Raw genomic sequence first — 23,174 nt, 5'->3', positions numbered from 1 at the left:
ATGTGTTTTAAGATGTTTTGCAAAAAAAAAAAAAATCCTGTTTAAAAAAATAACTACGCCAATAGAACTTCGGACAGGCTCGCGCTGCTGCAGGAGGAGTCTCTCCGCGCGCAGGGTATAAAGGCTGAACGCACGCGCGCTTCTCTTCACACTGCTGTGTTGGCGGAGACACGTAACGCGTCTACAGTCAACGGAGCCGCAACGCCGTTCTTTTTCTCTCTTTACGCCTTGTTTCGCGTTGAAATTTATTTTTTCTCGTTGTTTCGGTAGAATTCATTTACAACTCGTCCAAAATGGTAAGCATGTTTACTTTTTAATGCTCATTTTTTGTTTAAATTTTTTACTGTTAGTTTGAAGTAGAAAAGGCGCCAAAGGTGCTTGATTGGCTTCTAGCTGAGGCCTAAATTTCCGCATATTCATTACCTCGGTGCGCATCAGTAGATTTTCTGGGTTCTGTGCGACTTCCATTTTACATGCATGATTTTATTTATTTATTTATTTATTTATTTAAGTTATACAACTTTTTTTCAGTTTAAGCTTCATGACACATCACTTCAGATAAACAGATGTTCAATGCTGTTTGTATTCTACGCTTTTTTTGTGGGATTTTATTTAACCGTTCCTTCTGTGAGTTGTATAACTTTGAGCTGTAATAGTGTGCTGGAGGAATTGGCGGAATGTCTGAGGCCCTCCAGTAAGGGGATTGGGGGATGGGAGGAAGAAAACCTTGGAGAAAGATCAGAAGTTCGAGCCAAACTTGTTGAAAGTTGAACTTTACCTACTTATTGAGGTTTGGGGTGTGCCCCTTTTTTTGCCGACTGTCTTCCTGTCGCCCATTTTAAACTGAACGTCAGAGCCGTTTCCTTGTTCATGAATGTTCATAAATTTATGTGAAACGACAGACTTTGCCCCAGGCCAGTTCAGCGTCGAGGAACTGCTTTTCAACTAGCTCAGTTTAAATCTACACGATATCGAACCATAAATGAGGATGTGTATAAATGTAATATAATGTAACATAGTATATTTCTAACGGTTTGTCAACGCCATTTTTCCTCTGTAATATTTCAACATTATGCTGAATAGGAGGAAGTGAAGCTTTAATACACGAGGGTTGTGTGCGCCACGCGCTCCCTCACCTCCGTCCTTCATTTTGTTCTTCGTTTCACGCGCATGCTTTCATTACTTTAGGCTGAGGTGACTCTTCAAAACTTGATATTTTGTCCCATCAGTGATGTAAATCTCTTTACGATAATAAGCATCCATAAATAATCGGCTAAGTCGACCCTCTGTAATGCCTACACTGACAATAAGACAGTTTGTCCTGTGTTAATGTGGGGAGGGGAGAACTATTATGTGAACATGTACATTTTGTGAGAAATCATGTCAGTGAGTGGATTGAATGTGGGGGGAAAATGGTAAAAAAAAATTGAGTTTTGTGTTTCAGGACAGCTTCAATACTGTTACTTTCTCTTTTTTTGTGGGTTTCTTATTTTTAATGGGACTGTTAAATCCTTAAAAAAAAAAATTCAGGACTTGTTCAGTGATCAGACTTCTAAAAAGTGCTTGTTTGAAATGTGCTCAGAAAAACATCCTGTGGGGTAATATGTCAATACTTGATGGCCTCTCCCTATTCTAGACTTTATTGAACTGTAGCTCTTGGTTCAAGTTTGAATGTATTCCTTCAGGCAGGATTATGCACCCTGGTTTAAAATAAAGCTGGTTTAAAATAAAGCCCCTTGCATGTAACCTTTTGTTCCTGGTATACCTTCCATCAGTCAGGGCTTTGGAACTTCAAAAATCAAACCTTGCCATGTCGCCGTAGATTACATATTTGCATTTTATAACTGTTGTGTAACTGGTACATTTTGTCTTAAGTGGTGATCTAAAAATGATAGAATTTCTTAAGGCTGGGGGGGTGAAGGAATGTTCTCCATGTAATTAGACATGAAATGGAGTAGGTTGAATTTCAGCATGGAGTTTGTGATTGCTGCTGTTGTTGGCCTACAGCGAGAGTGCATCTCAATCCATGTGGGCCAAGCTGGCATTCAAATAGGTAACTCATGCTGGGAGCTCTTCTGTCTGGAGCATGGTGTGGGACCTGACGGTGTGCTGCAAGAAGCCACATCACTGCCCTATTCCCGTCAGGACCCCTTCAACACCTTCTTCAATACAAGCAGCTCAGGCCACCATGTACCCAGGGCCATATTTGTGGACCTGGAGCCCACTGTGGTGGGTAAGCAGCCATTTTAACTGTTTTTCCTCTCTTGCATTGTGTGTATGTGCAGCGTGAGTGCATCTCCATCCACGTGGGCCAGGCTGGTGTGCAGATTGGCAATGCATGCTGGGAATTGTACTGCTTAGAGCATGGTATCCAGCCTGATGGCAATATGCCAAGTGATAAGACCATTGGTGGCGGGGACGACTCCTTTAACACTTTCTTCAGCGAGACTGGCTCTGGGAAGCATGTGCCACGAGCTGTGTTTGTGGATCTGGAGCCTGCAGTCATTGGTAAGTTGGCATGAGCAGTGGCACAGGAATCTGATTTTGAATTTTTAGAACCTATACTACCATTATCTATTTGATCAGTGTGCCTTTTGATTAAATGCCGTGAATCTGTATTGTCTTACAAAGTGATTTAAATTTTAAAGGGGATTTTTGAAGTGAGCCAGAGAAGTGTAGGTGTTTAGCCAGAGTGGCTTATGACTAAACATGCAATCTGTCTTGTTACAGATGAGGTGAGGTCTGGCACCTACAGGCAGCTTTTCCACCCAGAGCAGCTCATCTCTGGGAAGGAAGATGCAGCTAATAACTATGCCCGTGGCCACTACACCGTTGGCAAGGAAATCATTGACGTGGTTCTGGAGCGTGTCCGCAAGCTGGTAAGTCCAGATAAAATGCATTTTACGATGTTGATACTTGGATTTTGATGTCTTTGGAATGTAAAGACACGTTTTTCTTTTCCTCCCCATCTCTATTCATAGACTGACCAGTGTACCGGGCTCCAAGGATTCCTGATCTTCCACAGTTTTGGTGGCGGCACTGGTTCAGGTTTCACCTCCTTGCTGATGGAGCGCCTGTCAGTTGACTATGGCAAGAAGTCAAAGCTGGAGTTTGCCATTTATCCAGCACCTCAGGTCTCTACTGCTGTTGTGGAGCCATACAACTCTATCCTCACCACACACACCACACTGGAGCACTCAGACTGTGCCTTCATGGTGGACAACGAGGCAATCTATGACATCTGCCGTCGCAACCTGGACATCGAGAGGCCAACCTACACCAACCTGAACCGGCTTATCGGCCAGATCGTCTCCTCCATTACGGCATCCCTGCGCTTTGATGGTGCTCTCAATGTCGACCTGACTGAGTTCCAGACCAACCTGGTGCCATATCCCAGAATCCACTTCCCCCTGGTCACTTATTCACCAATCATCTCTGCTGAGAAGGCCTACCATGAGCAGCTCTCTGTTGCTGAGATCACAAGTGCCTGCTTTGAGCCATCCAATCAGATGGTGAAGTGTGACCCACGCCATGGCAAGTACATGGCCTGCTGTATGCTGTACCGTGGAGACGTGGTGCCTAAAGATGTGAATGCTGCCATTGCCAACATCAAGACCAAACGTTCCATCCAATTTGTGGACTGGTGCCCAACTGGATTCAAGGTAAGGGAAAGGCTGTATGGTGTAGAGCTGGGGGGGGAAACTGAATGCAAAGTGCAATTTTTTTTTTTCTTGTCTAAACTGTATGGCTTCTCACTTTGAAGTATTTATTTTTATTAATTGAAATGGACTAGTTGGTTAGGTGCAACAAAATTTGATTGCCTTCCTGTCTAAATTTTCACTTATTTATCCCCCCTCACCAGGTTGGCATCAACTACCAGCCACCTACAGTGGTTCCTGGAGGAGACTTGGCAAAGGTGCAGAGAGCTGTGTGCATGCTGAGCAACACCACAGCCATTGCTGAAGCCTGGGCACGTCTGGACCATAAGTTTGACCTGATGTATGCCAAGCGTGCATTCGTCCACTGGTATGTGGGTGAAGGCATGGAGGAGGGAGAGTTCTCTGAGGCCAGAGAGGATCTTGCAGCCCTCGAGAAAGATTATGAAGAGGTTGGCACAGAGTCTGTTGAAGATGAAGAGGAAGGAGAAGAGTATTGATCTCCAGGAGGAGGTTAGTGGTAGAAGCACTTTTACCTCCCACTGCCAGGCTGCCACAGTTTGTCCCAAAGGAAAGGGAGCTAATGTCTGTCTTTTTCTGTGTATCTGTCTTATTCTGTCCTACAGTCAGTGCCACATTCATTCCATTTTTCTTTGTTTCCCCAGAGTTAAAGTATTTGCTGAATTAACAAATGTTTTGGTTTTATTTGGCATTTTTCTTAACACTGTTACCTGTCTATATGGTTGTTTCCACCAACTGTGCAATGGTTCTGAATAAATTTCCTTTAAACATGTATTGTGTGTGTGTTATTTTTTTTTTTTTACATGTAATCTGGAAATTTCCATGCCTAGTTTTGCTGGATTGACATGGGCTGCATTTATGTGGCACTGTTTGATGTCTAGCTAAGCAAAGAACACATTTATGTAAATACTCAACATAATGGTTGATATAAATACAGCCAGTATGTAGCTACAAACACATGCACCACATTTAACATAAGTTATTAGCTTCAATAAAAACTGAGGATGAACACACCCTTGTGAAATGACCACCTTAGTTAACCTACCTCTCTGCAACATCCCAAAATGATGGAGTTGAGCTAGTTTGTGAACAAATGCAGCAGGTGCATGCATCACAGAATGTCCCTTGCATTGTTAGTTAAACTGAAATTCAGAGTGTGTGTGTGTGTGTGTGCATTTCAACAATTGGAGTCAGTGAGTGAACATGACTCTAGGCCAGCTCACTGGAGGTCTGGCAATAAAAGGTATTGCCACACAGAACATTACCCTGTCCACTTGGACTGAGTATGTCGCTAGAACTTTAGCCATATTGAAGAGGGCATATAGTGTGACTGCATTTCATAGCAAATGCTATATGACCCTAGTGTTATTCACTTTATTAAACCATAGTGAAGTTCTGTTGTCACAGTTGTCTTAAATCAGCAATGGGCCAGTGTGGCTGCAGGCATTTTGTGTAAAGGTTAAAGTAATTGCTTAAAGTTTAAAACTGCAGATAATGGGTAATTCTTGGGATAAAGTGAAATGGGGGTCATGCAATCAAATAGGTCACAACCAAACAATGATTTGACACATGGCCTATAACATCCAAAGACTGTCAGTTGTTGAACAGAAAACTAGGAAGTGCTCTCAACATCAGAACTGGATGATTAAGCAGTGGAAATTTAGTTATTGGACAAATTCAGGTTCATTTTCCATCATCAAGGAACAGAGTTTGAATGCTTGTCCATGAAACCATCTTGCTTGGTATGAATGAACAGTACCAGTTTATGGCAGGCAGGTATGATGGTATGGAGGATGTTTTTCTGGCCCACAATCGAGACACGGCCAAATGGTGGTATCTTTCTGTTGATGAAGGGAGGCTGACACATTCTACATACTAAAAGATTAGTCATTGTTCATTCATGTGTACTCTGTAATAGGGGTATCCCATCTTATCTGCAAAGGGCCGGTATGGGTGCAGGTTTTCCTTCCAATCAAGCAGGAGCCACATCTTGTTCCACCTTTTTAATCAGTTGATCTTGGTATCCAATAGACTCAGGTGTGGCTTCTGCTTGGTTGGAATGAAAACCTGCACCCACACCGGCCCTCTCCGGATAAGATAGGACACCCTTACTCTATACTAACCACTTTATCCTGGTTAGTGTGGCAAAACCTATCCCAGGAACACTGGGTGAGGGGACAAACACTGAATGGGACACCAGTCCATCACAAGGCACCATGTGCACATGCATTTACACACTTATTCATACCTAAGGGCAACTTATGCTGCATTCAACTTGCCTCGTATGTGGTAATTTGCAGATCAGAATGATATCATTCTGAACCTCATCTTTTCTTAGTAACAAGCAGCTCACTCTGCAAAGTGATGTATATTTCCTCCTCAAACAGTGAACTGTGAATTTTTTTAATGTAACAAGCAAATAAGTCCATGTTGATTGAGCTAAAGTGAATACTTGTACATACAGCATAACCCATTTAAAGGTAAGAAGTGTCACTTTTTTTTTTCTTTTTTTCTTTTTTACTTTTGATGCTGTGCACAGTGATGTTAATTTGATGTCACTTCACACAGGAATTGCAAGTTGTGACCACAAGCTGAACACAGCATTACAGTATCCAATCCACCTGAGGGCATAGTTTTGGGAAGTGGTAGGAAACTGGAGAACCTGGAGGAAACCCACTTGGATACGGGAATAACGCGCACAGAAACTCAGCAGACAATAACCCATGCTCAGGATCAAACAGAAGACCCTGGAGCTATGAGGTGGCAATGCTATACAGTGCATTCTGCCTGCCTAAGTGACTGTATAACTATCAAATCTAGCCATGATAGGCGAAGGCAAATGAGTGTAGTAGTGGTAAGTGAAGCCAATAAATTGACCACTGAGTGCATCATAACATATTGTATTACGTTGACCCAAAAGCATAGGAAAAAGGTTCAGTCTAGCACCCATAAGGTGCTTTAGTCAGTCTCTTTGGCAGAACCCTCAAAGCATGGTTCTCCAAAACAAAACCAGAGTTGGGAACCTGCACCTCATTGGTTCTGTGTAGGTCAAGGGGTTACACTTCCAGAAAATGCTTCCATTAAAACCATTTTAAGAAACTTTAACCATCTTTAAACAGGAAAAATAGTACACACTTACCTGTGCATTATTTACCACAGTTTAAAAGTAAATGGAATTCAAAATGGTTTTTAGCGTGCAGTTAATTTAAACTTTGTCGTTACACACATATTTAGGCTCATTATATTATATCCCCTGTAGTGTTTAATGTCTTCACACACCCTATAAAAAAACCTTTAACTTACTTCTTCAACAGGTCTGAGTTTCACTATAGCCACTTCCGGCTTTGCGGTGTGAGAAGTGCATTAACGGTTATTCATATCCTTCAAGACCATCAAGGTTTTTGTATTTATTACATTTTCTGAAAAGGAAGGGTAACACTCATGTCTTAGCACACCCTGTATCGGGCTACATAAAACACGTACAATACAACGTGTATTTTATTCATTTCGGGTCTTTTGTTTCCCGTGGACGTTAGTACTTTAAAACTCATGCCTGCTCTTTCCGCCCTCAGTGTTTGACTACAGGACCCTCCCAGTCCACTACATCAGTCTCGTAGTAAGAACAGCGTCCAATCGGGTGCCTCGCTGGGTCTATTTAAAGAACTAGTCCCGGTCAACGTGATCTGGTACCTGGACGTATTCATCCGCGCGAGTAAACACTATTATGGTGTGAGGAGCTGATTGGCTCGGATTAATGAATAAAACTCCAGGGGCTGCGATTGCGTCACTTAAAAGAATTAGGTCATTTTGTCACTGTTATGAAATAAATGCACTCCACTTACAATTTAAGTGTGTGTATGGCTGACTTATAAAACTATATGCATGTACCTTAATATATATATATATATATATATATATATATATATATATATATATATATATATATATATATATATATATATATATACAGCTTGTTTTCATCCAGACTTGTTTAGGGCTAATCCCCCTTTTTATTTTTATTTATTTATTTATTTTAATTTATTTATGAAACGTATTAAAACGTACTTAGTCCTGCGTTGTAACTCATGAAACAAACAAACAAGTAGATATTTATTTGTCTGAAATTTTATTTTACAGTGTAAGACACGTATAAGTGAAATATGATGGGCAATATAATGATGGAATATGTTAGATAGCATCTAATATGTAAAAACAAAGGCTTGGGCATATAATGTTTCTTGCACATGAGAACGCTGTAGCTCACTTTTTATATATATGTAAATAACATCAAAAGTGGGTAAAACAACATGTACTTAAAATATCTGATTAAAATACTGAACTTTGATAAAGGTTTATGGGTTCATTTGTGTGACTTGTAGGATTGCCGGGTATCTAGTTTTTTAGGCGGATGTGGTAACTGCCTAAGAGCAATCTTCTCAGTGTGTGTTTGACTGAGCAAGCCATCCTGTGTTGATACTGATTGTTCGAGTAAGTAGGAATCAGGCACCGGAGTACCAGAGCAACATCGATCGCAGTGTCCGATCTTAACACTTGAGTGTCCCGACCGAGCGACTCGTGTCTCTCTGGATCTGGACCATGAGCCAGCCTCAGCCGGACGAGTTTAAGCCGCCTCCGGAGTGCCCGGTCTTCGAGCCCAGCTGGGAGGAATTCACCGATCCATTCGCTTTTATCAATAAGATTCGTCCGATCGCGGAGAAAACAGGCATCTGTAAAATCCGACCGCCGCCGGTGAGTGTCAAGAGCTTGATGCACCGAGCCACAGCTGCTCTGTAACCGCGGTTTCGATATTTAGTACTCGGCTCCGGTAGTAGTTAGCAAGCTAGGGTGCTCAATTTAAAGGGAAAAATTTCAACATGGCGGCGCAGTGACAGCACTAGCTAAACCAGCTGTATTGCTTTGTGTGCTTGATCTGTAGGGATCTGGTTGCCTAGGCTGGATACGAATTCATTCAGCACAAATACACCAATAACTAAACTGATGCATAACCTGAAATCATTCATGTATTAAAGTAGTAACATTAAAAAAAGAAAAGGTAGCTAACTTGCATGTGCGAATAGCTAGGATGAATGTAAGATGATTTGACTGGCTAGCTAGATTGTTTGCCTGCTAGTTATGGTCTTAGAGAAATAACTACCCTGGCTATGCTAGCTATCTTCATAAAAGGTAGTTAGCTAATGTAATGAAACTTTCAGGCACAGCAGTTTCCCTGCATATTCGAGTTTCAGTTCTGTTGTTTGTTGGCAAATAATTACCTGTGAGAAGTCAGGTGATTGCAATGTTTGTTGTGTTATATTGTTCGGCTCAGAATTGAGAGCAAGATAGCACGAATGAAGCGGGCATGTACTAATGCTGGAGAAAACAGGACGAAGTAGTTTCATGACGGATACGTGACAAAGTGGTCCAAAGTGTGCCAGAGTTTCAAGATGTTAATCATTTTACATTTTGATTGCTTAAAATACGTGCGACTTGTCCAGTCCCAAGACTGAGGTACAGGATAGGGAAATACCCTGAGAGAAGATGTAAACTGGTCCAGTAACCTAACCTACTGTTGTTATTATTATTATTATTATTATTATTATTATTAGTAGTAGTAGTAGTAGTAGTAGTAGTAGTATAGCTCGACAAGGAAACCCTTTGTATTCCAAACGAAGAGTTTTATTGCAATATTATGATTAAAAGTGACACTTTCGAACCGTTTTCCCCCTCATGGCCAATTTATCGTATAATCTGTTTACATATAAATGGGCTCTCACACACTCCTTTATTGAAAACCGCCACATGGCGAGCTGCATCACTGTGACATTGAATGTGGCCTCAAGGATGATACTTTTGAAAATGATTTAGATACCGAACACACATTTAAACATGGCTAAAGATAAATAAAACATTTGGATTCTGTTTTTTTGTTTGGGTTTTTTTTCGGGGGGCGGGGGTGTTAGCTCCAAGTAGATTTTATATATATATATATATATATATATATATATATATATATATATATATATATATATATATATAAGAAGTGGATGCGATATAAAATGGCAGTGCACAAACCACATCAACTGAGTATTGGTGGTGTTTGTGATCTCTATACAGTGTTCTTTGAAACTTATTTAAAATGGAAAATAAATGGTGTATTTATGTGGTTTAGAGGGTTGAAAGCTACATGACGACTTCCCAGCTACTAAATTTTCCGCCATTTCAGGTTTTCGGTAGGAATTTCAAATAAAGGAAGCATTAAAAATTACAGTTAATGTAAAGGTTTTCAGACGTGTGTGTGTGTGTGTGAATAATATAATACTTAGAGCGGATTACACAATATGGCAGCTACGTGACGTGTCTCACGTCTCTCAGGAAAGTGAAAACGAGAGAGGACGAAATGTGGCCGTTTTTATTAATCAGGGTTGATATTGTGTGGGCGAATTTAAAGTACACAAATCGGATGTGAAATGCTTTATGAAAGCACACGATGTATTATGAATAAATGATGACAAATTTCCAGTTATACATTACAGGGTCGTAGACCTGAGTGTTTTTGATTTTTTTCCCCTCCATTCAGTCTTCCACTGAGGGAAAACTCCACCGATATTTTCCCCCATCGCTCGTTGCTATACGGTTTATATAACTTATACGCGTAGACTCACGTAAACAGACAACACAAAATGGCGTTGAGCCGACTCTGGCATCTTGTGTACACATCTGATTTATATGAGATAATCATGGTGAACCCTTGGTGAAATAGTTCCACGACTTGAAAGCCATAGTGTGCTGGGTTTTTGAGGTGAATTTATGGTTACCGTACAGGCCGGGTTCAATTCAGCCGTCCTCCATGTTGCCTTTGTGGAGTGTGTGAGTGAGTGTACTACCATCTGGCCATTTTGTGAGTCTGTACAACAACTGTTGTGAACCAAATACGGATAAAATTAAGGTTATTTTAGTGTTTATTACCCCACCATACCTGTTATTCACCCTCTTTGTCTGGTTAAGTACTGGGGCGAGTATATAAGTTTGTTGTTGATTTGATATGAAGTCTTATTCATTGAGTTTCTTTATTTTCTTCAGAGACAGAATACATTGTATTCACATTATGATAATTCTTGTTGTTTTAATGTTACTTTCTAAGCCATGTTGTATTAATATCTCTAAAACAGGCTGTTATTATTATTTTTTTTTAAAAATGTAATTACTTATCTAAAATGAAGTAATAACCAGTGTTAACCAGCTGTATGTATGTATGTATGTGTGTGACAACACCTGAATCACAGTTCCACAACTATACTGCCATACGCTTTCTAACATTACATAGACGATTATTCTGACCTTAGGAAAAAAGGACGTTTTACCTACCTAATAATTGAATATGGTTATAATTTAACAATAACACACATCACATTACAATTTTCCTTATTGTAAATCATTTTTAAACAATGAAGGATTCAGTTCTGTTGTACTTATGAAAAACACAACAGACAAGTTAAGATACTATGGTATCAGTAGTCTACAAACATGCTGAAAATTGCCTTTAGTAGTGCACATTTTACGTTGTTTACATCTTTATTTGTGTGTGTGTATACGTGTGTCTCTACACGCAGTATTAAGCTGGGTATTGTTGCTGTCTTGGTCTTTGGAAAATAACAAGGGCGGGATGGGGATGTGGTTTGATGTGAGGGTGCTGGTGGGGAAAACACAGGGTGAAGATGTCTTCCATAGTTCTTCAGAGGAATCCCTGTGATTCAAAGACTTTGAGTTTCAGACTCTCGTGTTCTGCTAGTTTTACTGAAATTGTAAGTGAGCAGGTAAGGAAGGCTACAGTGGATTCATTTAGGCCAGTAACTGTAGGCGTGTACGGCTCATTCTCAGCATTGTATGATCCCCCCCCCCCCCCCCCCCCCCCTTCTGTGCTGTTTACCAGCGGATGATCTAGTTTATGCTTTGGCAGAGGAAGTGGTTTTGTAGATCGTTCACCTACGTGGTTACAAAAGCGGAAATGTACAATTGTATGTTGTGTCTCAAAGGACATGGTTTTAGCGGGTAAGAAAAGTAGTCTGCAGGACAGCATGCACACAAAAGGTGTTACTCACTATTAGTTCTGCTCTGATTCAATTCAGAACCATTGAACCATTCTGAACCATTCATGTGTACTCACATTTCCTCTTGTATTAATTTTCCATTTTTGCCTTTATATATTTGATTCTATTGCTGAACGTTTATCTACTTCCAATTTCCCATGCATTTGTATATTAAGTCTTTTGTTTATTTATAGCAAATCATATGTCTGTGGGTGTAGCCAGTGATGAGCTGACAGATTTTATAGGAAGTGAGTGCCGTCACTCAAATGGGTGAAACTGAAAATAGTTCATGCTGTGCTTTTCCAGTTATTCCAGTTTTTATTTTTGGATTGCTGTTTTAATAACAAGAATCAAGATCAGTTGGTGCTTCCGCATTGCTGTATTTAAATTCTCACTATGCTTCCACAAGTTGGAGGAACATTGAGTCCATTAATATTTTTTGCATATCACATTAGTCAGTTGCATGTAAAAAGTGTCTGTAGTGTGTGAATGTGTGTGTGAGTGTGCCCTGCGATAGACTGGCACCACGCCTTGTGCCCTATTATCCCTCGGATAGGCTCCCCGTGACCCAGTAGGATAATTGGTATATAAAATGGATGGATGGTTTAGTCAGTTGCATTCAACATTTCGTTATTAGATCAGTCTCCTGTTGTCGTTTATTGCAGTGAACAACCCTAAAGGGCCATTTGTTTGGTGTGCTCACTAGTGAACCCTCCTCATATGCTGCATATCAATGTCTTTTCACATGCAGACTAATGCGGGAATGTTAGGCCTTGTTGCCATACTAAGACCATATTAGAAAGAGAACCTGACCTGATGCTGTGCAGAATAGACCCCATTTCCAAAATTTTAAGAAATTCATTATTTTATTGTAAATGAACAAAGGTGGGATATAAGACAATACGTTATCTGCACTACTGACATTGGTTAATCCATGCTTAACATTAAAGGGTGTGTTTGAAAGCCTAAAGTAATAGCAATCCTCATCGAAGTGGGACATGTGAATGCTTTGTAAATTGGCTGAATAGTCTCCAATACATGAATAATAGGATCTATATAATAGAATTGTGTTCATTTAGTTGTTTTTGAAAACCAGACTCGTCTTTTTATTTTAAGCTGGATGCACATAAAGACCCTGCAATGTATTATGTCTATACTGTAAAGTGTTCAGTTTTGAAGTGTTTTCTTTGTGGCAAAATGTAATAAACTTGGACCATGTATTGTAAATAGACCAAGTTATTTATAACCAGCTATAACCGTTGGACATAGGCTACAATAAAATACAGACATACTGAAAATGTAAATAAAGTTATCTGTCCGTTATTTACAGAGGTGTTCAAATTAGTCAGTATTAATGGATGGATTGTGCTCTAATAAAACCTCCCCACTGTATTTTTTTTCTATAGAAGGAGTAACTGCTGTTTTCTAATCAAAAGTCCCACATTTGCTTTAGCACTGGGTGCACCAAAGAAACTGTTAAAGAATTCCTCAGAGTAGACATGCAGAAAAACCGCCTTGTGCAACAGTAAACTTGACACGTGTTTTATTTATTTATTTATTTTTTATTTATTTATCTCTGTCCTATGGGCATGTGGAAGGCCTGCTGTTATCCTCTGAATGGCCAATGATCAAATGAAGTTCAGCTCATGTAGAGACTTGTTTACCTAAAATGTAAAATAAAGCTCATGGTACTATGGTACAGAAATGATAAACTCTGTTTAGTCCTATTAGTATGCTTTTGTAACAGAATTACATGTAGAGTAAGTGACGCCATAGTAAATATGTGTATAGCAATGGATCTGGGGGGAAATAGCTCTTGGATACAATTCCTGGGTTAATTATGACTATTTTGGCATGTCTGTTTTTGAGAGGTGTGAAAACTCTGCAGCTTGATTGTTTCACACTAAAGTAGCATTTGCTGGTTGGCGATTTTGTAATGCTTTTGGTAAGGACAACGGTTGCTACATTTGACTCGTGTTTGTTTAGTTAAATTCACTCATGTTTCTGTGTGCTCAGGACTGGCAGCCTCCATTTGCATGTGACGTCGACAGACTTCATTTCACTCCGCGGATCCAGAGACTCAACGAGTTAGAGGTTAGTTCACACCCAGCGTTTGTGTTAGGGTGTGTGCTGGTTTTTCACTAAAGATGTTGCAAGGAATCACAGGGAGGCACTAGGCCTTACACTTACAATTAGAGAGCCACAGTCAGCAGATTTGGGGTCTTTTCAAATCTCTCTTGCTCTTCCATATCAAAGGGAGCACCATTCAACAAAAAGAAATTAGTTAATCATTATCATTCTGCATTTATTTAGTAGATAATTCATGTTTTTCCCCTTTGTTTGCCTTCTCTCTCTCTCTCTCTCTCTCTCTCTCTCTCTCTCTCTCTCTCTCTCTCTCTCTCTCTCTCTCTCTCTCTCTCTTTTAAATCTTGCCCTCATCCTGTTCTGTTCCTCCCCCTCTGTTTTCTCTCTGCCAGGCACAGACGAGGGTCAGACTCAATTTTCTGGACCAGATTGCTAAGTTCTGGGAGCTTCAGGGATGCACTCTTAAAATTCCACACGTAGAGCGAAAGATACTAGATCTATACCACTTAAATAAGGTAAGGCCATTAAAAACACATGTTCTTGTTCTAGTCAGTAACATGATAGAAAAAGTTTGCATTTAGCAGTCCAAGCCTGTATGTGACTTGTACATGTCATGTGACATCTCTGTCTCCTTTTCTGTCACTACTTAGCTGGTTTCAGATGAGGGAGGTTTTGATACCGTATGTAAGGAGCGCAGATGGACAAAGATAGCCATGGCAATGGGCTTTGCGCCTGGCAAGGCAGTAGGATCACACCTGCGTGCTCACTACGAAAGAGTCCTCTACCCCTACAACCTCTTCCTGTCTGGGGCCAACCTGCTGGTGCGTACACACCTTATTATCCAGGAACGCTAACCATTTAACATGCCTTTGGGTTAGAATTCTGTACAGATCCTTAAGATGTTCCAGTTACCCAGGATTTAAGGTAATACAGGAGGCCTGATGTCTGGCTTTCTCACTTATCATACAAGCTGTCATACATCATACGTAGCATGCAACATACCCCAACCTATTTTCCATTAGCTCAGCTCTGTATGAGACAGGAATGTGAATATTTATATTTATAAGATTTACCCAAACCAGGCGATAAAATCTGAATAGTTCTCACAAACTCTAGTGCTTTTAAAAGACTGCTGCTTTTGTGTGAAGTCTGCCAAAGGTGGATTATACAGGATTTGTGAAGTATGGAAAGCAGTGGCTTGGGTAAATGAATAGCAGATGTTTTTTATTAGATTGCATCATGTATTTATATACGTTCATATTTATTCATATGGCAGATGCGTTTATCCAGAATGACTTACAGCTGAGGTAGAAAGCAATCCAAACATAGAGCTGGGCAGTTAAAGGGCAAAGGGCAGAATCCATAGATTTGAACTTGCAACCATTTAGTCATTAGCACATAACCATAATTATTGAGCACTGACTGCTCCAAGCATTTGACCATCATCACACCATGTCTTAGTTTTGTATCTTTGCATCGGTGTGGGTTCGATTTAACTGAGAACTCCAAAAGTCTTTCTTTCTGATTAAATATCCTGATGAATGGCTGCTATAGTTACCTGACAATTATTTACTTGCTTTTAGTGACGAACTGAAAAAATACATAGTAATGGACAGGCTAATGTCAAACAATTTGTCATTTTACTTCAACTGTCAATATAAGGCATGACTAAGACACCCAGTAGACATTCATAGGTGGTGTTAGGAAGGATGCACAGGACCAAACAGATTAGGAAAACTATACGCACACACAAAAATAGCAATAGAAAACGGTTAAAGAAAACAACCACAAGAATGGAGCATATTAATAACATTTCTGTAGTTTGAGGTTCTAGATGATTTTGCCATCAGAAACCAGAGTATTGAGCAAAAGGGTAAACCTTATTTGCATCGTTTCCATTGTATGATGGAATTGGCTTTCAGAAGTGTTTTAATATTCACACATCATCTCAGTGGTTGTGGGTTTGACTGAGGCAACTAGGCAACTACAATGGAAACATATCAGGAACCTTGTGTTGCAGTTCCAGACCAGAGTTTTAGGACAGACGTTCATCAGCGGAAACACTACTGATGACTAGATAATATTTTAGCCATTCAGAATTACTCTTAGTTTTAGCCTGTTGAACTGGCTACTCCTTATATTGTGTGAGTTCAGATATTTAATACTGTGAGTTTTAAACACATTGAGTCTAACATGAGAGCAGTTTTGCTTTGACAGAAAGATCATGTCAGTGACAACAGTGCCTATTGTGCTGTGCTACATTTTACTGTTTAATCTTATCAAGGTTTTATTTTTGTGGCAAACTCATCCCGGAGAGCTTTAATTGTTCTAACAGTGCTTTGTGCTGTGTTCCAGTGCAGGATCTTAATATAAGACAACCTATGTACTTTATATCTGGTGTGATCTTTTGTCCTTATAATAATGTTTTTAGTAAGAGAAAAAAATGTTGTGTTCTGACACTCCCCCTTCAAATATTTGTTGTCACCACAAGGAAAGACATCTAATTGGATGTTTGTGACCTCTGAGTCTGAGGTCACCTAAATTCTTGTATAACACTTGGCACTTTCTCTCGCCCAGGCTCCAGAGTTAGCTGCCAAACTGATGAGTTTTGGGGCACCTCCTGAGCAGAAGAAGGTATGTCTGCTTTTCTGATTCAGGACCAAGTTATTGTAACTCCGGCTCATTTACGGGGATATTAAATATGTACTTCTGTGAAATATCTAACTGAGGGAGTTGAAACAAAAACAATGTTGATACCGAGTCTGTACATTGAACATTAAGATTTTAAAAATCTCGCATTACATACTAGAACCTAAACATGTTGTTTCAGTTCTTATGTTCTTATTAAACGATTAGTAAACTCTTATCAATATTCTTAACCGATCTCACTGTCTTCTTCCTGTTTTGCTTAACTATCTTTTCCATTTTGTTTGCTTTGGTGTATGGTCTGTTTTTTCCTTAAGCCCAACATTGTTTTGGTTTATTATGCCTTGGAGGCGGGCTAGTGTATATGTATGTGTGTGTGTGTGTGTGTGTTTGTGTGTATGTGTATGTGTATATATATATATATATATATATATATATATATATATATATATATATATATATATATATATATATATATATATATATATATATATAATTGGTCTATCTTGACCCCTCAATGCCTGCCTTTGTCACTTTTTTTATTTTTTTCCCTGTCCCCCAACTAATTGCCCCACCACAAACCCCCACACGCTGTGATGCCAAATGCCACACTTCAGTAGAAAGTGATTGATTGAGAAGCAGAACACCTGAGCATTGTTCGTTTAATCTGTTTTCACTCCTAGGTCGTTTGCTAAAGTCTGTAATAGAAATTGATTTTTTTTTGTGACACTGTTTCCCTTCCATTTGGTCCAGTTGGTTTCACATTTCACCGCTTTACAAACACATCAAAGTATTTAAAAATGTGAGTGTTCTTTGATTGGTCAGGATTTTGGCATCGTGTGATTTTGTGGGTGCTTCTTATTGGTTTTTCCTCTGCAGGTCATCAATGTTTATTAGAGAAAAGATCAAATACTATAGTTGTTGGATTCCACTTTATAATATGCTAATATTCTTAAGTTTTACACTAATAGGTGTATATTTAGAGTCATTTATAAAATGCCGAAACCGATAATTCCAGTTCAGTAGCAATTTAGGACATTTCTGCATGCACTTCTGGGGCCATTTTTAATGTTTATTGAGAGAAAATATTCCTGAAAATGGAACATTTTAAAACATTGAAAAGGAAACCAAATACATGTGTTGATATGTGTGCTCTAGAAATAAACACATTTTGTTCTGCCGGGCGAAGTGGTCTGTATTTTTCAGCATTATTTTCAGATTCTTCCACAGTCTGGTTCGTTTTTAATACGAATATTAAAAATGAAACTATTTGGTCTCTTTTTTTTTTACAAGCATTTTGGTGCAGACCTTCATAAAATTGTGTTCTCGCCAGTAAAAAACTGAACCAGGTTCATTTGGATGAAGACTGAGGCGCCTGATTTTTGTGCAATTGATCAGAACTAGTCAAAAATAAAGAAAATGTTTACTTGGGCATGAAAGGCCCAATCATCTTCACCACACTTTATTTCTGTTCTTATTTTTCCACCTCATCATTTACTACACCCTTCTCCTGCCTTGATTGCTTTCACTGCCCTTAGAGCTTTGTAAGGTACGGTAGGGAATATGCTTTTAACTGTACCAGCTGTTACTTCTTTCTCTTACCCCCCCTGCCTTTGTGAAAGAGATCCCTCTGGGTTAAGCACTGCAGAAGCGCAGTCTCCCCCTGGTTTCCTCTCTACTCTGTATTCCAACAGATAATCTGATAATAGCTAGAGATACTCCTACCAAGCCCATTTGGATTCAGACTAATTTGTCTGGGTAGGATTATGAGGAGAGACGGATACAGAATGTGCACACAATAAGAGATACTATAACAGAGCTTGGCACATTTGCTGTTTTCTGCTGTCCCTTACTTTTAACGTGAACCTGACAACAGAATCCTTCAGGTTGCTGCAACATAGCCACTCTATGCTATTTATCTCGTCATTAAAAAGAAACAACCTTCTAAAGGAAAGTATAGTCCTGTGCTCCCATGTTAGAGTTAAGAGTGGAGTCAAGACCATCTTAACCCGATTATAAAGTCCTGTTTTATTAATTCATGTGTGGTTACACATGAATTGTATGGTTACACAAGAGAGGAATTTAAGACTGGGCCAGCTGATGGATCCTGGTAGTTTAAGAGGTTAAAGAAGCTTTGAATCTGTACTTTAGTATGTGACCACTTACCATAAATGCCATTTAAAGCCCATGGATTGTTAACTGGTCTCATAGCTCCTCTGGACTTGGTGGATGTTTGGTATATTAAGATAGTCCTCATTCAAAGGAAGCCATTCATTGTAAAACATGTAAAAAGCGAGAGAAATGCAAGGTGCATAGTCGGGAGTGTTGCCCACTCATAGCTCCATGGTTCCTGGTTTCTCATGTTCTGCTCATGTCCATGTGGGTTTTCTCTGGGTTCTCTGATTTCCTCACATCCCCTAAAGCATGCCAGTGTGAGGATGGACAGCTCTAAACTTCCTGTGTGTGTGTGTGTGTGTGTGTGTGTGAGAGAGAGAGAGAGAGAGAGAGAGAGACGCATTGTGATGGAGCAGGGCATATTTCTGTCTTGCTCCCAGTGTTCCTGAGATAGGCTTCGGCTCCGCTGCAACCCTGGCCAGAATAATGGCGGTTAATGAAGATGAATGAATGCTTCTTCTAAACTTTTTAACAAAATGTTAAAACATTTTATAAGCTCCATTCTCTTTCCCTCCTCTGATGATGCATGCTCTTGTCTTATCACTGCCAGCGCTGTTCCTGAAATATGTCCTAATCTTCTTTTTGACTGTGAGATGAGTCATGATGCAGATACCCAGGAGTGTTTCATATCAGCTGTTTTTCCAGTTAATGTCCTCTATGGGAGTGGGACTAATTACAAATGTATTTTCTCTGGTACTTCACTGCGTGTATGTAGCTTACACATCAATGTACTGAATTTTCAAGTAACATTACCCTGTAATGAAGTGCTAGTAGTGCATAACTTTTCATTTCTGAAAATGTTTCCGTGCCTAGAGATGTACTACAGATGTACTGCAGATGTACTACAGTGCAGGCAAGATGTGTTTGCATGAGTGAAATTTATGGGACTGTCAGCAGAGCTCCATTGCAGGTGCTGGAAGTAGAAGAGGAACTAACTTTTATTATTTCAACCGCAGTTCGTTCAGAAGCCCTCCCTCCCGGAAAATGGTGATGATAAAGAATATAAACCTCACGATCTGGTGCAAAGGCAAAAGGTGCAGGTGCAACCCAGCGATACATGCACGCCTGCCAGGAGAGCCAAGCGGATGAAAGCTGAGGTAGATCAAGCGCATTAAGAAGCACAGATGCACAAACATTATCTCAGGACACGTTTACCATTTGCTTAATATAGTTGTTACGCTATAGTTACTTGCTATTACAAATTTGCAGTAAGAATCATCTTTCCTGTCTCACCCCTTTCTAGTCTGGCTGTGGGAAATCAGAAGGGTGTGCAGGTGGAGAGGTGTGTGAGAACAGGCCCAATCTCAGGAGACGGATGGGCTCTTTTGTAGCAAAACCTGAACCAGGTGAGCTGCTGTTTCTGCATGTCATACAACCTAATCACATCATTATCATGGTCTTTTCCTTATCAATATTATTATCATATGTATAGCAACCTTCATACATAAAATGCAGCTGAAAGTGCTTCTTGAGGAAGTTAAAAAGATAATAAGAATCAAGTAGGGTACATATGAACAGCAATAATTATGGATGGATGGCTGTATAGGTAGATGGATAGCTAGAGTACTTTATTGAGAATAATAGAATAGATTAAAATAGTCCATTTATGTCTTTATTTTCTATTGAGATAGATTTTTCTTTTGCACAATATCTCAGTCAGAAGTAATAATTATAGCATTTACCCCCAAAATTGAAAAGGGACAAAATCACTTTGAAAAAATTCATTCCTATTCTCTTGAACTCCAATTCCACGCTCTACTTGGAATTTAAAATAATTATAAGTTTACAATGGGTTAAATGAGTTTTCACTTTGATTATCCCCATAATCCACATCAGTCTCATTATCTGCAGTAAATGTTACTTGGGTGTTTTTTTTTTCTTCTTGGGAAGTCTGACAAATTTCCTCCTGATTGTTATGAGTGTCAAGGCCAAAAAATTAACAAAATGCGTGGTATCATGCTAGAGCTGATTTTTAAAGACAAGCTCAACTGATTTAAGCTGTTTCGTGTTGTGTCAACAGTAAAGGAAGTACCCATTCAGATTAAACAGGAGCCTGTGGAGAGAGACCTGCAAACTGAGCCAGAGAAAACCAAAATGCGCTATAAGAAAGGCACTCCACAACCACCCGTCAGCGTAGTGAGTCTCCTCTTACTGCCTCAATTTGCTTCTTCTCTCTTTCTTTGTTTTTTTTAAGTATTACCCTCGTCGCAGGCGTGTTGTTTTGCTTATATTTCCTCGTTTGTAAGTCGCTTTGGATAAAAGCGTCTGCTAAATGAATAAATGTAAATGTATAAATGCACAACACTGATACCGAAGATTCCAACACCTCTTTCTTTTTCCCTCGTCTCATTTGATTTGCTTCTTACTCTAGGTGGACCTGTATGTGTGTTTGGTATGCGGGAGTGGTAGCGATGAGGATAGGCTGTTGCTATGCGACGGTTGTGATGACAGCTATCACACTTTCTGCTTGATCCCACCCCTTCCTGATGTACCTAAGGGTGACTGGAGGTGCCCCAAGTGTCTGGCACAGGTGTGGGAAGCAGGGGCCTGTCTGCCACACCCTAACGTTTCACTCACTAAACCAGGACCATGCTTGTCTAATAGTAACATCATAGTCATTGTATCAATACAGAGTCAAGTCTAATTACTTATGGCCTGCAATGTATTAGGGGTAAAAAGCTTTGGCTTATTATGATATAGTGTCACTATACAAATGAATAATGGGAATAATGGGCATAATTCAATACACAAGAATGCCATGTTAAATGTATTTTATTTAGCAATTTTACTGTGGTACCTTATAGCACTAACAAAGCTGACTTGGGAACATGCAGGCTACTACTGGGGTTATTTGTATTTTGTAATGTTTTCAGTATTGATAGTTACTGATAGGCAGTGATCTATATATACAGTATCTCACAAAAGTGAGTACACCCCTCACATTTTTGTAAATATTTGATTATATCTTTTCATGTGACAACACTGAAGAAATAACACTTTGCTACAATGTAAAGTAGTAACATTTAGCAAGCTGTACACTCACTACTTTACGTTGTAGCAAAGTGTCATTTCTTCAGTGTTGTCACATGAAAAGATATAATCAAATCTTTACAAAAATGTGAGGGGTGTACTCACTTTTGTGAGATACTGTGTGTGTGTGTGTGTATATATACACTGTAATATGAAGACCTGTACACCTGCTCATTTATGCACTTATATAATCAGCCGATCATGTGGCAGCTGCATAATGCATAAAATCATGCAGAAACCGGTCAAGAGCGGCAGTTAATGTTCACATGAAACATCAGAATGGAGGGGGGAGCATGATCTCTTTCACTTTAACTGTAGCATGGTGGCTGGTCCCAGATGGGCTGGATTTTCAGACACTGTTGATCTCCTGGGAGTTTCACACAAAACAGTCTCTAGAGTTTGCACAGAAAAGGGTGAAAATCGAAACTGTATAGTTGAAGACTGGAAAAAGGTGATGACTGGGTGATTTTATTTATTTATTTATTTATTTCTAATCTAAAGAGTGATTATACAAGTTATTTTGTCCTTCCTGTCAGCTCGAACCAATCTGGCCAATCAATTTTCCTCTAACCTCTTTTTTCAAGAAGGCATTTCCAACTACAGTGCTGTCATTCACTCAATATTTTTTGTTTTTCATCCCTTTCTTGTAAACTCTAGAGTCTAGAATTGTGTGTGAAAATCCCAGGAGATCAGCAGTTTCTGAAATTCTCAAACCAGCACATCTGGCAGCAACCACCATGTCATGATTCAAATCGCAGAGAATCACACACTTTTTCTCCATTTTGGTGTTTAAACATTAACTGAGGCTCTTGACCTGTAGCAGCATGATTTTAGGCATTGTGCTACTGCCACATGATTGGCTGATGTGGTAACTGTAAAAAAATGAGCAAGTGTAAAGGTGTTCCTATTAAAAAATAGACTTTGTGTGTCATGTGAAAAAAATAAGCACACCCCATGGAAATTTTGGACATTTTGGACAAGAAAAAGAAACAAATCCTTTTTGAAACAGTGCCGAAGTTGATATACTTGAAGAAAACCACAAGGAAAATGAGCTTTGTCAATCATTTATTTAAGAGAAATATCAATAGATGTGATATGATATTCTTCTGTGGAAAAAGTAACTACACCTTTGGCCTGAGAGACTAGTATTGCCCCCTTTAGCAAAAATAACTTCTTATAGGCGTTTTGAATAATTGTCCAGCAGGCTAGCTGGTATTTTTGAACACTTTTGCATGCAATATTCTTTCAGTTGTAAGATGTTTTAGGGTTTTCTTGCATGTACTCCCCATTTCAAACTTTTGGACAGATGGCTTCACGTGATCTTCAAGCACTCTTTGATATGATGTAGAATTCATAGTTGAATCGATTAATGCAAGCTGTACAGTCCCTGAGGCAATGAAGCAACCCCAAACCATAACATTTCCACCACCGTGCTCCACAGTTGGTATGAGGTGCTTCCTGAAAAGCTGTCTTT

At 39.5% G+C, this 23,174-nt stretch overlaps 2 protein-coding genes across 6 annotated transcripts in view; both read left to right on the top strand.

The window, feature by feature from the left end:
• Positions 1–133: 133 nt before the first annotated feature.
• Positions 134–4,449, top strand: tuba5 (tubulin alpha 5). 2 transcript variants are annotated; one of them, XM_017468580.3, is made up of 5 exons: positions 134–296; positions 2,286–2,508; positions 2,731–2,879; positions 2,982–3,662; positions 3,863–4,449. In XM_017468580.3, exons 1-5 carry the CDS (start codon positions 294–296, stop codon positions 4,154–4,156), a joined length of 1,350 nt encoding a protein of 449 aa, XP_017324069.1. In that variant the 5' UTR covers positions 134–293; the 3' UTR covers positions 4,157–4,449. The 2 variants fall into 2 exon arrangements, with proteins under 2 accessions (XP_017324069.1, XP_047011631.1); XM_047155675.2 differs by lacking the exon at positions 2,286–2,508 and adding an exon at positions 2,008–2,233.
• Positions 4,450–8,111: 3,662 nt separating this feature from the next.
• kdm5bb (lysine (K)-specific demethylase 5Bb) overlaps positions 8,112–23,174 on the top strand; it is a 29,782-nt gene continuing 14,719 nt past the window's right edge. For 2 of the 4 annotated variants that reach the window (XM_017468196.3, XM_017468195.3), the window contains exons 1-9: positions 8,112–8,426; positions 13,781–13,858; positions 14,242–14,364; positions 14,500–14,670; positions 16,427–16,483; positions 19,627–19,767; positions 19,914–20,016; positions 20,691–20,806; positions 21,042–21,200. In XM_017468196.3, the coding sequence (XP_017323685.1) occupies positions 8,274–8,426; positions 13,781–13,858; positions 14,242–14,364; positions 14,500–14,670; positions 16,427–16,483; positions 19,627–19,767; positions 19,914–20,016; positions 20,691–20,806; positions 21,042–21,200 (1,101 nt within the window). In that variant the 5' untranslated portion in view covers positions 8,112–8,273. The remainder of the gene's footprint in view (positions 8,427–13,780; positions 13,859–14,241; positions 14,365–14,499; positions 14,671–16,426; positions 16,484–19,626; positions 19,768–19,913; positions 20,017–20,690; positions 20,807–21,041; positions 21,201–23,174) is intronic. The other 2 variants (XM_017468197.3, XM_017468198.3) reach the window with 2 other exon arrangements.

Source organism: Ictalurus punctatus, chromosome 5 (assembly GCF_001660625.3).
Source record: "Ictalurus punctatus breed USDA103 chromosome 5, Coco_2.0, whole genome shotgun sequence".
Classification (NCBI taxonomy): Eukaryota; Metazoa; Chordata; class Actinopteri; order Siluriformes; family Ictaluridae; genus Ictalurus; species Ictalurus punctatus.
Note: the sequence above shows the minus strand (reverse complement) of the source record. Positions and strands in the feature narration are given on the sequence as shown.